This window comes from Clavelina lepadiformis, chromosome 4 (genome assembly GCF_947623445.1).
Source record: "Clavelina lepadiformis chromosome 4, kaClaLepa1.1, whole genome shotgun sequence".
Classification (NCBI taxonomy): Eukaryota; Metazoa; Chordata; class Ascidiacea; order Aplousobranchia; family Clavelinidae; genus Clavelina; species Clavelina lepadiformis.
Genome location: NC_135243.1, coordinates 4,483,748 through 4,498,317, shown reverse-complemented (window position 1 = coordinate 4,498,317; position 14,570 = coordinate 4,483,748). Strand labels below are relative to the sequence as shown.

The window sequence follows — 14,570 nt, the reverse complement described above, 5'->3', positions numbered from 1 at the left end:
ATCATAAATAATCCAATAACTAGCAAAAATAATAAATATAATGTAACTTAACTCAAGCCAAATCATTACAGGATTAACAATTAGCAAGTAATATTTTCTAAAAAAGCCCTGTCAAGATATTGGGACTGTGTAAAAAAAATTTGTATACTGTAATTCAACATTGTTTGTATTTCAAATATATCAGAACATACTGTAATTATCTCTAAAAAAACTATGTGCTTGTTTGCTTACCTATACTTACTTATACACAAGCTTAGTCTTGCTTCCAAAGATACTTTGGAGACAAAGGATATCTTTCCAAATGCAAAAATATTTTACAAATACATCTCAACAAAATCTAATATTTGTGTTAAGATTCATAAGTATTTTTAATTTTTACTTGCGATACAATATGAATCGAATTTTTTCACCCAATTATGTCTAAGGTCATAACGAAAACCCTAAATCTTCTGATGCAAATGAACCGTTCAACAACAAGATTTTTTCTTCAAGTAATTAATTGGCGCCGAAATCAATTCTGCTTTCACTGGTACTCACAGAAAAACATCGTTATTTGGAAGTTCTTTGAACCGCAATAGCCTTGTCTATTTCGTTTTTTTCATTTGACCGGTTTTTAAAAACGTTTGTGATGAACTTGTTGTTGACGTTTGAGTGCGGAAAAATTCGAAAATTGCCCGTTGAAAAAATTGGCTTCTATACTGCACAAAATGTTTTGGGGGCCCATGTACAGAAGTTTGACGTGTTTGGGGGTATTTTATTGAGCGTTTAAACGTTTCACTTACGACGGTAAATTTACAACTTTTGTGATAATTTACAAACAAAGGCGGTGCATGAAAACTCCTTGGATAACATGCTTTTATCGGTCTGGAAGCATCGTGAATTAATTGTGCGTGTAAATTATAAGTATCGCGTAGTAAACGTTTTATGGTCGTCGTGAAAGAGCATAGAGCAATTAGCGATTCGTGCAAATAAAAGGTTCAATTGAGCTGTCCAGTTAGCCAGGACAATAAACCTGTTCACGAATCATTGTTCCAATCAGGTAAAAGCCTACAACAGTCCGAACAATTGACGCGAAAATGACCAATCTTCGAGCCCCAAACAAAAGTCGAACTAGATCATGACAATAAAAAATCCAAGACTGTAAATGTTTTGATAATGGCGAGATCAAGCGACACACGAACAAACGCTTGGTTAGTCCAGTCCTAAAAGAGAGGTTACGTAATCTTGTACAAGACAACTACCGGTATACAAAAAAAGAAAAAAGGCTTGTTCGACAACTTAAAAATGTCTTTTACAGCTGCAGTCAACTCGAATTGCCTATTAGCAGCCTAGACTCGTTGAGGTCAGTGTATTATTTGTATATTTGTGACGTATTATTGTGAAAAAATATTTGCATCTCGCTTTAATATTAAGTTTACAGCTAACCCGAAAAGCATCAGCAGGATACGCCACCTGTTATGCTATTTTTGTAATGTATTGCTAAGTAGGATAAACTTACTCATAAGTTTCCGCATATTTACTGCGAATGTTTTTAATATGGTAAAGTGTTCCCGTTCCACCATGCGGGGTCCTTGCGTTGACCATGCCTTATTTTGTGAAAATAAGCGTGAAGCAGTTGGCCCCTACAAATTCAACTTTCTAGCTCAAGTCAACAATACTTTGCGAGTAGCTCAGTTTGATGTAGTGAAGTTAAAACTATAAATTACGTGTGAGTCTGTACAAGCTATTCTAATGACAAAAAACGAGTAAGCCTTGAAGAAGAATTGGCGACTTAGTTTTGCAAGCAGCGGTATTATTGGACTATTTTTTGTTGGTCACAAATCCAGTTGTACTTGTTAATAGCACAGATTGTAAAAGGATAGAAACCGAATGTCGAAAAGGGATTTCAAGAGTTTGATTGAGGCTTTTGCAAACCAAGAAATTAGACCAAATTTGTAAGCAAGCATGACAATACGTGAAACATGGCAAGACAGATATCTTACTCTATGTAGAAAGTTTAGTGATAGTTAACAATGTGAACGTGGGTTGTGAACAATGTTAACACCGGATTATGATAAACGCAAACGAGCGGTGGGGAATTTCGCTTAGTTTCGTGTCCGCGTTCACAAGCGCTACGTGCTTCCTGATCTGAAAGCAAGAGAAGTTGCTTTCAGATTCTTTTCAGAAATTGCGCGAGTTTTTGACGCAAAACCGAACGAAACTGTGCACTTAGCCTATTTAAGGCATTTTCGCTTAAGATACTGGAAGTGGAAGGCAGACACACAGTAGATGTGTAGGTGACGATTTTTAATAATATTTTCCGCTATGTTTGCTTTGTTAATACCGTAGGTTTTTATACCATGTAATGAAATCGCTTTAGCCATAAAACTACAAGTTATAGGATACAAACTTGCCCATTTAAATTTCGGATATTTGAAAACAATCGCAAATGTATCATGACTTTATTTGTTATAAACTATTTTTTGACTTTAAGTCGGACCGCTGTGTTATACAAATGACCCAGTGGACTCGAAACAGTTCAGTTCACAGTACACGAAGTTTAGGCTCCTATAGTTTGATATCTTTTTGATAATTGGCATTGTTTGTTTTCTACCTGGGGTTTTCGCTGACCCGTTTAATAACTTGTTTCAAATTGTGTTTGCTTGATGCTCAAGAAGAATTTATTAAATATTAAACAATCAGTTGCCGCTGCAAAGCAACTGCAGTAATTGACCGATTTTAATACATTTTTTCTGTAGGCTTAGCGTCATGTATCGGGTTATGTTTCTTGCATGTGCTGTGACTGTTGTTGTATCTTCGTGCGCGGAAAGACACGTCATTTACTGGAACTCGCAGATGACACCACAGTAAGTGAATTACTCTTTGTAACGAGATTTGCTATGTAAAGAAGCTTTGCTGTGGCAAATAAAGGCATTTAACACACTTTAAGCATTTATCGTGCGAACACACTGCTTAAAGGTATTTAAGTATTTATTACTGCATTTTCATGCAGTTTTATAAGTCGACTGTAATGATTAAGATGAGTTTGATGACGTAAACGAGGAGACGATATGAATTTGACACACTGTAATATTTGCGTTATGACGTACGAGTATAGACTTCAATTATATATAACAAACAATATTTTTCTGTACTTGCATATGTTTGCATGATAGCTGTCACTTTTCCTCCCCTTTTGTATTGCTGGTTCGTTACGAAGACAATTTAGACAAGAAAAACAATCGCATTATATCAAGGGTTTGTGATAAATTTAGCAGACAAATGGTTACAATTCAAATTGTATGGCTTCCGTGTTTAGACTGTTCCAGACTCGAGCAAATTTTGTTAATTGTTTCGCTGTAAGTCGCTTTTCTTACCTGATGCCTAGTTGTTTAAATTTTGTTGATATAATGTTTGATGGAAAAAGTAAAGCGGATCTAAATTGACGCTAGTACGACATTTTCCATTAAGTTAAAGTAGTGATGGAACAAGTCTTCGCTGAGATTTTCGTTTTAGGGTTGTCAGCAAAAGAACACCAGATTTGTAATTTACATTTTACAATAACGAATTTGTTTCTGTTTACTATAATCTTACTATAGTTATTATTTTTGCTATTTCGGCTTTATTTCCGTTTATTTTAATGTGTCTCATGCGGTAGGCCTTGTCTCAATTATTACCTGAATTAAACTGTAATTGCGCTTTTAAATTTAGTCTATTTTTGTGCATATCTGCGTTTCAAAAAATACTTTTCTTGTACTTAGGTTGCTCAGCACAGTGAAATGCACATTTCCTGTGAGAATTGGGGAATTTATGGACATTCTTTGTCCCCAGAAAAGCCTGATGGGGATACTATATGATGCAAGGGAGCCAGAAATTTTTGACCTTTATAATGTGACTGAAGAAGATTTCAACAATTGTAATCATAAAGGTAAAATTATTTAAGATGCTGATTGTCATAATGATGTGACGTGACAATGACGTGTGATTTCTAGTTTGAACCTCAAATGAAATGTTTGTTGTTGTTTATTGACAGGCAAAAAGGACTTCATATTTGCGTGCGAGAGACCGGAACAAGAAAACAAACTGACCATTAAATTTCAATTGGTCAGTCCGTCGCCTTTCGGTTTTAAGTTTCAATATTGCAAAGATTATTATTTTGTTGGTAAGTTTATTCCAATGCTCCATACTCTTCTAGAAGATTCGTGCGTGTCTTTTTGTCAAAAGTAGTAGCAAATGTTGTTAGATGATAGAGGCAGAATGTGGGTTAATGAAGGGAAAATATACACTAGTGTGTATATTTATGAGACTAACTCAAATCTTTGTGTTATCACTGTTTTATACAACTTTACAAGTTTAATTTGTACACATCAGGTTCGTCTAAACGGGTGAAGAAAAATTGACACCAAAATTACATTTCTGCTCTATAGAAATAACCTCCATAACTTTACTTAATTCAATTGCAATTATTATTTAAATTCCAACTATAAGTATTTTTAAATTTAAATGTTATTTACGGCAAGCTGTAAAAATGGCGCATACAACACGTATATAGGCCTATACTTACTCTGACGAAAACGGGTGGTCTTTGGATAACCAGAAATTTTATTAGCTTTTTAACTCTTAAGAAGAGTTCCAGTAGGTCGTTGTTCATTACCATCTTGCATTCCATCACTAAAAAGAGCTGTCGGTCATTATTTGCGTAGTTACCACCATTTTGCTTGTTTCACTAATCTATGAAGTTTAAGTATGATTTGCTGTCGGTGCACTTGAAGTCATGATTAATTTACTTGTCCGTTTTCAGCCTCACCTCGTGTCAAAGATTTAAAACCAGGATGTCATGAAAATGTGTCCACGAGACTTCACATATCTGTGGCTTGCGAACGTATGTATTTTTCAAGAACAATTAATTGTTGTTTGTTTCATTCTGCCGTTGTTTTCGATTCGTTCATTATTAAGTTTATACCAAATTGTTTTCTGTTGACGAATCATTTAACCGTTTTTTTGCGTTTCGGATCTTTTTGTAATGATTTAGTTTTAATTTATCGTTTAGTTTTAGTAAATTTACCGTAATAGCCATTTCCCCATACAGAACAATGTATATTGTATCCGTATAATAAGTATATTGATGGTGTAGTAAAGTAAAGTTTCTTCTTTTACCGCCTACCACAGCTGAAAGAGGGAACAGATCAAAAATGACCATATCAGGCACGAAATCCGACACACAGAATGACAAAAGCCCAATGATTCTAAACATTGTCCAACCCAGCAAGCAACTCGGAGCCGCTGAGTTACCGGATAAACTTCAAACTGACAAGGGAAATGGGAACAAAAACCAGTCTAACCGGTACCACGCCAAGTGGCCATTGAGGATTGTGCTGTTACTGATCGGTCTTTCAATGTCGTTGTTTCAATAACGACCCAACGTTGCGTGGCTGTCCTGCTTTCAGAAAACTGAAAGCAACTCTTGACGAACGGAAATAGCAAGCACTCGTTGAGTAACAGGTGTCTGCGATGAATGTTTCACGTGCACAAAGTGTTATGTTTGTATTATATTGTATTTGTACATGTATTTTTACATTTCCGTGTCCAGCAAAGACCTGGTGCAAGGCGGCTTAGCCTTGCACGAGGTTAAGACGCAGTTACGCTTGCGTATAGCCAAATCCAGAGTTGATTTAAAGTTCCAGTGTTTGAAGTTATAATAAAGTACTGTTACCAACCACGAAAGATGTCAGACATTGTACAAAACACCAAGATTAAATTTCTTTTTACCAATGTGGAGGAACCAAAACAATCTCTTCAACAAACGTTGACAACTACAGCGTTGCAAGTGAGTATTTATATCAGGCAGTACGCATTAGCCAAACATTTCACAAAAAACTTAATGTGCCCTTTTATGAATTGCAGGTTTGGTGATTTCAGCATAAGTAGCTTTCACCATCGGTAGTTTCAATGAAACATCAGAATGAAGCAGGATTAGGGATCCAATACAAAATAATTGACTATTCTCTTCTAGAATGTGCATCCCTATGCAAGCTGCATTAATGCATGCACGTTTTTGCCTTCCTCTTCATACCATTGATATCCACAAGCTCAGTTTTGTTTCTTTTAGAGCAGTATCTCATTGTATGCGAATACGATTTCCGTCACCGACATGAAGCTGTAGGTATCAATAGATTCGAAATTTAATATTTTTACCTACAGGTTGACATTGGTAACGGAAATTACACCCGTGTAATTGTAAACCTTTTCCAAAGTAACGTGGAACCTAAGGAATGCAGTGAGATAAAAAAGCCGATGAAAATTTACTGAAAAAAGACATGGCTTTCAATACGACGAGTTATCAAGCACAAGAGATATAGGCCTATTGTAATAAGTCGAAATATGTGTTTTGTCTTTTTTCTATTGTACGTTTATTTATTTACTTATAATAAGTGAAATAAAAAGGTCGACTAGGAAATGCTTCAAAACGAAAAAAATTTTTTTAACAAAAAAGTCAAGCTTCCAAACCAGAAGTTGTCAAATCCTGGCAGGCCAAGCGATGACAAAGTCGCAAGTTTGATTACTTGACCCACAGAAATTCTCACAAGAGGAGATTTTGCTCAAGCTAGTTTTGATAAGCTTATACTGTAGGTTGGTTTACAGCTGGATAAATTGTATTTTTTTTCTTTTATTTTCTGCCGCCCGTAACAATTTGTTAAGTTGTGCTTAGCGTATAACAAAAGAAAGGCTGTCACTACTTCACCGGAAAAAAATCGTAAGTTCAAAGCTATTTGTCAGGGTTTCTTGTTATCCTAACTTAAATGTTATAGCATAGTAACCTAAACTACATTTTTCTTTTAATCCAAATATAACTTCAATTAAACCTTAAATCAATTTTTTGGATACACATTCGCCTAACCGCTTATCTTTATCAAAGTCCTGCGCGACCTATTTACGGTGAAATAGGCAACCCACTCGTTAAAGAAATTGAGCATTCGATTTATCACAGTTTTTCACTCCAAAAAAATTGACTTTTTTCAATTATTTTAGAGCTTGGCAAGAAAATGCAAGGACAGCGATATCATTGAAAGTCATTGAATTTGGTATTACAGTATTAAAATGATGATTAATAAAAATAACGGAATAACCCGTCTGTTTGCAGATAAAGCTACCATTCAAACCAAATAGTATAAAACCAAACATTTTTGGCACTCAAAGTCATAACAATTCTAAACTAGTACTATGTGTTCAAAAGTTTGCATAACCTATAGGTTATATAGCCTACAGATTTTCCTGTCAAGATAGTGTAACTTAAAACAATTGCAAAAAACTCCGAAATGAACATTTATTCAATTTTTAGCTGTCTATGTAAATAATGCAAGGAATCCCCGCTTTAGAAACTAAAAACATTTCCAACTTACAATCGTAGACCGGACAAGAAAGAACATATTTTTTGTATAGCTGTAACTTCGAAGACTTATATCCATTTGCAATCGCTCTGTTAATTACTTTATAAACCAAAGCGGAAGAAATCGACCCCAACGGCACCGAAAATGCCAACTGGTGCCGTTGTCAAATCGACAGCGGCAGGTTTATTCCGTTTCATTTTCAAGAGTACTTCCAGACACAGTTTTTTATGGTGAGAAATTGCGATGCATCATGTATGTATTAATACGTAATAATGCCAAAGCTAATTGTGAAAGGAATGTTGAGTAAAGTTTTATCCTGTACGTCACATCTTCACCTGAAGTTTATTGAGGTTTTCGTTTTTAGTAGATCCATTTCATCTGATATTGAAGACGAGTTTACAAAATTTGAAGGTTGGTTGTTTTTTTTATCTGTGCGTTGTGTTATGACCGGTAGCTTGTGCTTGTCGATATTGCTGACTGCGGTATTGAAAGAAGTTTTAGTTTACAGATATAGTGAAATTTACACTTCGATAATTTATGGTTTATTGTACACTGAACCTGATACTAAGTCATTCTCATGTTTTTGGCATAAACTATTCTATAGCAGTACATCCGCACATATTTTGGTACTAAATAGTATGCAGTTAGACTGGAAAGTTTGCACTGAAAGTTTGGTTGCCTTATTACCCTTCATTCATTTGATGGATGCACCTGCTCATAACATATATATATATATATACAGTAGGCCTATATGTTATTCGCACAAGCATACATCTTTTCAAACATATCCTAAACTAAATTCATATCTATATTGATAAAGACTTATGACTTCAAATTGCCAACAGCCTTTTGTACATTTTATCAAAAGAAAAAACAATTGCTTTTCTTGCCAAATTTCCGTTGTTTAACTGGGTACTTGCTGACATACACGAAGATGGATTGAGTTGATTAACTTTTTGTTGGTTTTTCAGAACCTGCTCAACACACAAGGGATCACATGAAACGAACAGAACACAGTGAACGTCATAGGGAAATTTGTCCCGCCCGTGTGATTTCAGTGAAGAATTTATCGCCAACTGTGAAAGGAGTACTACTTCACTTAAATGACAGTGACAGACAAGCAACGTCATTTCTGGTGAATAAATGCTTTGTACGATTTAGTGTACAAAATGCATGCACAAAACCATACTATAAAAAAACTTTGACAGTTTTGTAAAAGCTATCGCATTTTCAACTATTTCTTCATGGCCTGAGCTCATTGCGACATTTTAATTGTGTTGGGCTTACTCTGATTTCTGATAAACTGTCAGATTCTTTAAAGTAAATTGATCACTGACTTTCAAATTGACCATCAGTTTAAAACAACATCATGGAAATATCACACATGTTTAGTCATAGTAATATATGCACCCTGTAAGACTCCCAACTTTGGTTTTGTTTACTTTGTATAAAATCGCTCATCAAAATCAATCTAAGAATTGTTTATGAAGCTGCTTTACTAAAAGTATGCAAAGAACTTAATTCCAGAACAGTATATACCGATGTTTTAAAACATTTTGTGTACTAATGCTTTCTATCATTACTTGTAGATCATTGATTCATTATTTTTGCTTGATACTATAGACCAGGGTGGCCAAACTGCGGCTCTCGAGCCCCTTGCGGCTCTTTGAGCCTTTAATTGCGGCTCTTTAATGAATTTGCATTGTTGAATTAGACATGCATTTTCCCGGTCTAGACGAGTTGTTTGATCAGATTATGAAACAATGCGTTCTATCACACGTAGTAACAATGGACTTATTGTTAGTAATAATCAAATTACACTCCAAAAAGGACATTATTGTACAGAAGTGTGCTAACTTGTACATTGTAGTTAAGTAAACTGTCAGTTTGAAGCTGTACCTCAGGGCTGACCTAGTTTTAAGTCTCGGTTACGGTTACACTAATAATTGCAAAAAGAGTGGGTGAAGCCCAGGTGGAGACTCATAGTATCACCACGCAGCACTAATGTTTATCAATAGCTACACTTCGTTGTAAGTGAATAAATTCGTGTTTTTTATTGTGTTTGTGTTGCGGCTCTTTTAAAGCTCGAATTGGTAATATGCGGCTCGAGCATGAAGCAGGTCTGGCCACCCCTGCTATAGACTTTTTAAAGTAGTCTACATGGGAAATTTAGACTGTTGCGATAGATTAGTTACTGGTAATGAATATACACAATTGTTACTCCAAAACGGCTGTAGGTTTTCAACACAGTTAGTCACTAAGCAGTTTTGTTTTCTTTGTGAGTAGCGATCATAATCTCTTTTATTTGCATTCCACTTCAGGCAGGCCAGTGGGTGGATATGTTCATCCCTGGGGTTGAAACTGTTGGTGGCTTTTCCATTTGTAATTCACCCAGGTCACTCGAGGTTGAAGGCGTGATTGAACTTGCTGTGAAATTCAGCGATCACCCTCCAGCGCACTGGATTCACACACAAGTGAGTTGGCCGGGGTGTCATTATTGACCTGTTTGTTGAAGCTGGAGCAGCAAGTGTTTGGTTTCAAAGCCATGAGAAATTTTTCATCTCGACCCACACAGATCGCAAACAGCTGTTAACCATTTGCATTGCCAATTTAAATGTCCCGGGCATTGCTTCTATTGGAACATTTTGTAAACTTGAGAATTTTGTGCTTGTCACAGTGTGAAGTTGGTTCAGGTGTTGACATAAGAGTTGGTGGTAACTTTCACTATCAATCAACTGCCAATAAAGACTTGTTACTTATCGCGGGAGGGGTTGGAATCAATCCTTTACTGTCGATATTTAGGCATAGAAGGTATGTTTTTGCAATGATTTGCAATATTAGTTAGCTGGTTGATGAATATGCATTACTGTAAGTAATTGATGTTTGAATATTATAGACTATGACAAATGTTCAATTTGCTGTGATGTAGTTCTGTTATGGAAATAACATGTATTTTATCTTCAAATATGGTTAATGGTGTTACTTGCAGGGATTTATATCTGGACAATCCAGAGTCGTTGTCACTGGCAAAAACAACATTAATTTACAGTGCTAAGACATACAAGGAACTTCTTTTCCAAGTAAGATATTATGATACATCACATTGCTGTAGTGTAGATGCATATGTTACCAGAATGTGTTTCGTATTGCTAGGACAAGATTGAAAAAATATCACAAGAAATTCCATGTTCTCGCCATTATTACATCACAAAAGAAGGCAATGATGGCACTTGGCCACACTCTATACCTCAAAGGACATACACAAATGCCAAAATATCGGGAGAATCATTACTGAGAACCATTGGTAGCCACACAAAGGCGACAGACTCCTACATTTGTGGGCCTCCTGCTTTCATTGATAGAATTGAGAAGAACTTACTTGATGTCGGGTTTTTAAAAGGGAATATTTTTTATGAAAAATGGTGGTAGCTACTATTAATCCCTCTAAGTAGACAATGCTGTTATAATTTATTTGGAAACTGGGTTAATAAATATTTTAATGAATTTTAGAAATGCTCATTACTTCGCATACAAGCATATTTTAAACACAGATATTAAATTAAGTGCATTAAAATGATGCTCATTGCTATTCAAAGTTGCTGCCAAGATCGTAAAAATCAGCCATTCGTTCCATGGGTGTTACTTTTCTGTCCAACATTTTTCGGAAAAGTTCATAGGAATCCAGATCATCACCTTCTAACGAAGTTAGCTCTTTTGGCACATAGTCAGCATTCGAGTAGATTATCGGAATATTTTTGTTCTTGAGTGATTTTTCCATTTGTCTCCAGGACTTGTCTTCACATAGAAACTAAGATGTATAATTTGGAATTTTAGTTGGCAACATCACAAAGCAGTGTAGAGGGTTAAAGAAACAACATTTGAGCATGTGTTCCCTTGCAATTGTACCCATCTAAAATTTACATAGTATACATACTCACTCGATAAATTTCAAATTTTTATACTAAACCATAATCAGCTTAATAAGACAATATATAGAATGAAACTAGTTAAAGAGAATTAACGTTCAAGAATTTATGCTCGTGGGTGCAATACCCTGGTTGTAATATCATTTGTGTAAAAATGCAACAAAAAAGTGCATGTCAGGATCTACGTACCTTTAGTCCTTCTTCGCATTTTAAAACATCTTCCGCTTCTACATCCAGGGCAAGCTCTGTACCTTCTTCTTCAGTGAGATAATGACCATTTTCAAACGGTTGCGGAACAATTACTACTCCTTTTCGTTCAAAATAATTAGTGATCTGACTTGGGTCACGAAGAGTTCCACGACTGGGGTAAAAAAAATTGCTATCACAAAAAAGCTAACATTGTGTACTTAATAGGGCAAATTGGCTGTTAATAGTTAATACCTCAAAAAACAGTTACTTCGCATTTAACGTTTCCACAGAAGTTCTGGGAATAATATGTATAGCTTAGGCTGGTTTGGTAAGAACTTTTATTAGTCTTTACTCACAAAGTTGATTTCTTAAGTACACTTGTGATGTTTGTTAACGCCTGCTTCTGGTTACTTGTTTTGCAACCAATAATCTTTGCTGTGTTGTTTGCTCCAGTTAAAAGGAATACAACTTCTTTATCGAATGCCTTTCAAAACAATATTTTCAAGAATTAGCATTAAACTCTTTTTGAAAGATTTTGGACTCCTTTAAATACTTTTTGGGTCTAATGCAGAAGTGCACGAACAGGTAATGTCATAAATTGGAAAGTGGAGTTCTACTATAATAATGCATGACATGGTTGTGCACTTCTGCATTAGACCCTACTTTTTTGTTATCAAAATGTATAAGCTTGGTGTGTCTCACTCACAAATTACGAAGATGTGTCACTGTCATCTAGTAGAGTCACTGAGATTTTGCTAATAACTGGGCAATTCGGAATATGCTTAGCACAACAATAGCAGATAACTGTATGAAAACATTGTCTCTCTGGTCTAAGGGTTTAAGCCGGGTTTTTATGGGTATCAATGTAGTAAACACAGTTAAATTGTAAAAATTAAAAAATGTGCCCTATTGTCATTATATGCTTATATAAATCCTCATAAATAACCATGCTAATTTAGATAAAAAATGTTCATCAGAAAAGCAATGAGTTTTGCACCAACTTTTTTTGAAATGGAGTTTAAAATCATGCTTTTTGCAATTCCTTCTTTTTGGCAACGAACAAGAAAATCTGCCAATGCTTTGTTTGAATTTGGGTCCGTGCTACCCCCACCAGCTGTACAAAAACACCAAATTAAGCATTGTAACAGTGTAAACAACTCTTTATACACAAATTATATGAAGTAGTCTGTTAGTTACCATTTACAACTCCTTGAGCTAATGCAGCAAACTTTGACACTTTTTTTGCTTTTTCATTTTTGGAGCTTTGCTGTTGCAAAAATTCATTGATGGGAGTTCCAAGTACTGGAGGTGAGGTATTAATACATCTAGTCCACGAATCTGCTCTCACAAACACCGGTGCTAAGTTCTGCTTGTATAAAAGCTTGTGGCATGCTGAGCAGAGAAATCGAATTCCAGTAACCCTACCTCGAAGGGAATTTGCCATAACTTTTAGAGTGTACAAGCTATAAAGTAAATGTTCAGCAACAGATGACTTGGAGTAAAATGACAGACATTACTTGTACGAAGCAAACTGCTGATGCCGAACACTTTTGACTCATATATCCTAGCCTAGGCTAGGTCTACCACAAAAATACCAAACGTAACGACTGCGCTAACTATCCGGTTTTGCTGGCTGGCATTTCACAACATCAAGAACAGAGCAGAGATATCTTATATATATAAAGATTAGATAAGCAGCAACTTCACAAAAACTGAAACAGGCATGAAGGAGGAATTCGAAGTAAGACTGGAATTTTGGATAATACAAAGGATGGCGTTAAGCGTTAACCTGTGTTAGCTAGACTTCATCCCAGCCTCACCTCTCCTTATCACACAATCTCACCTATGACTAGTTTTAACGCATTTACCTCCCTTGTATTATATCTTTGTCAATTAAACCTAATGATTTTGTAAACTAATAATGGTTTAGCGCGCTTACATAATTTATAGGATCAACAGCGTGGTAGACAAAGGTGCGAAATACACAATACAATACGTCATACAACTAGACAACATAAACAATACGAAAATAGGTGCAAGATAAAAGCTTTAAGTGTCCGAAAAAAAACACTAGCTGGTCGATTTAAGCAAATAGGAGAATTGTGTTCAGGTTTTCAAGCGCATTTTTGAAGGAATTAAACGCTATATTTTATGTGACATTCAAGTTTGCTACAGTTGTGCATTCTTCTATATATTCAGGCGGAAATGCCACCAACTTCGCCAAGCATCGGGATACGTTTGCTTTTCAATTTTATTCCACGCTTTCTCTTTATCGTCCAGTAGAAATAGCTGTAGTACAGAGAGGACAAATTACTTCATTACTTTCCTTGAAAGACTATAAACCAAATTCATATTTGGTAGACGAACTACGGCCAACCAACATCAAATACAAATCCGATGTGTCAAACACAAACACAAACACTGAGCGCGATATAACATTCAGTAAGCTTTGTCCGAAGGTGTAAGCCTTCGTCTCTGATAATAAATAAAAATGGGAACTTTATTATTTAGTAATTTATGTTGTAATGAAATGATTGTTTGTCGTTCCTTATCCTGTAAGGGCGACCACTTCAATTACAATTTTGTCTGTTGAATTGTTGTCTTCGATGATAAATGAGTCTCAAGGTTGTTGTCCGCTTTTCTTAATCTTAGAATTAATTGTACACCTCGACAACTATATAAACTGATTATATTGAAGCTTCATTGAACGAATAAATCAAGATAGAACATTGTGACAGCAACAGCATACAGACATGTTTCGGCGTTGAACATACGACTGATAAGTGATGACTGATGATTCGTAATGCACGCACAGGGGAAGCAAACGATTACGTCACGCAGTGTTATGCTTCGCTGATTCGATAGACGAAAATTCTATGTTTTAAACAATTTTATATTACATTAATTGATATATTTATCACAATATAGACAGAATTTAAGCAACTAACAGCATATTCACGCCGTTTGAGGAATGAGAACTCATATCACCGAAGCAGAAGTACGCCGAAAACAAGTTATCAACCATCAATATAGTCCTCGCTCATATTCCAACAATGGCCGCCAGTGTACGCGGTCTTTTGACAGATGT

At 35.6% G+C, this 14,570-nt stretch overlaps 3 protein-coding genes across 4 annotated transcripts; 2 read left to right on the top strand and 1 right to left on the bottom strand.

The window, feature by feature from the left end:
* The first annotated feature begins 1,250 nt into the window (after nt 1-1,250).
* LOC143452152 (ephrin-A4-like) lies at nt 1,251-6,371 on the top strand. The gene is made up of 7 exons (XM_076953008.1): nt 1,251-1,342; nt 2,739-2,846; nt 3,741-3,907; nt 4,013-4,141; nt 4,781-4,861; nt 5,149-5,806; nt 5,884-6,371. Exons 2-6 carry the CDS (start codon nt 2,749-2,751, stop codon nt 5,391-5,393), a joined length of 720 nt encoding a protein of 239 aa, XP_076809123.1. The 5' UTR covers nt 1,251-1,342; nt 2,739-2,748; the 3' UTR covers nt 5,394-5,806; nt 5,884-6,371.
* Nucleotides 6,372-7,440: 1,069 nt separating this feature from the next.
* Nucleotides 7,441-10,871, top strand: LOC143452893 (oxidoreductase NAD-binding domain-containing protein 1-like). 2 transcript variants are annotated; one of them, XM_076954032.1, is made up of 7 exons: nt 7,441-7,597; nt 7,732-7,778; nt 8,339-8,502; nt 9,689-9,841; nt 10,045-10,178; nt 10,357-10,447; nt 10,521-10,871. In XM_076954032.1, exons 1-7 carry the CDS (start codon nt 7,512-7,514, stop codon nt 10,794-10,796), a joined length of 951 nt encoding a protein of 316 aa, XP_076810147.1. In that variant the 5' UTR covers nt 7,441-7,511; the 3' UTR covers nt 10,797-10,871. The 2 variants fall into 2 exon arrangements, with proteins under 2 accessions (XP_076810147.1, XP_076810148.1); XM_076954033.1 differs by having other exon boundaries at nt 7,478-7,597; nt 7,735-7,778.
* LOC143452895 (putative transcriptional regulatory protein Arth_2304) lies at nt 10,819-13,049 on the bottom strand. Its single transcript, XM_076954034.1, has 5 exons — nt 12,680-13,049; nt 12,484-12,596; nt 11,839-11,966; nt 11,483-11,654; nt 10,819-11,175 (listed from the first exon to the last, which is right to left on the bottom strand). Exons 1-5 carry the CDS (start codon nt 12,924-12,926, stop codon nt 10,954-10,956), a joined length of 882 nt encoding a protein of 293 aa, XP_076810149.1. The 5' UTR covers nt 12,927-13,049; the 3' UTR covers nt 10,819-10,953.
* Nucleotides 13,050-14,570: the final 1,521 nt, after the last annotated feature.

Excerpts from the sequence above, each read along its gene's own strand:
- LOC143452893 (XM_076954032.1), top strand. The coding sequence starts at position 7,512 with ATGCCAACTGGTGCCGTTGTCAAATCGACAGCGGCAGGTTTATTCCGT. Across the intron at positions 8,503-9,688 it reads GACAAGCAACGTCATTTCTG|GCAGGCCAGTGGGTGGATAT; the intron begins GTGAATAAATGC and ends ATTCCACTTCAG. Across the intron at positions 10,179-10,356 it reads TCGATATTTAGGCATAGAAG|GGATTTATATCTGGACAATC; the intron begins GTATGTTTTTGC and ends TGTTACTTGCAG.
- LOC143452895 (XM_076954034.1), bottom strand. The coding sequence starts at position 12,926 with ATGGCAAATTCCCTTCGAGGTAGGGTTACTGGAATTCGATTTCTCTGC. Across the intron at positions 11,967-12,483 it reads TAAACTCCATTTCAAAAAAA|GCATTCGATAAAGAAGTTGT; the intron begins GTTGGTGCAAAA and ends TTGTTTTGAAAG. Across the intron at positions 11,176-11,482 it reads AATGCGAAGAAGGACTAAAG|TTTCTATGTGAAGACAAGTC; the intron begins GTACGTAGATCC and ends TATACATCTTAG.
- LOC143452152 (XM_076953008.1), top strand. The coding sequence starts at position 2,749 with ATGTATCGGGTTATGTTTCTTGCATGTGCTGTGACTGTTGTTGTATCT. Across the intron at positions 4,142-4,780 it reads CAAAGATTATTATTTTGTTG|CCTCACCTCGTGTCAAAGAT; the intron begins GTAAGTTTATTC and ends GTCCGTTTTCAG. Across the intron at positions 4,862-5,148 it reads CATATCTGTGGCTTGCGAAC|CTGAAAGAGGGAACAGATCA; the intron begins GTATGTATTTTT and ends CGCCTACCACAG.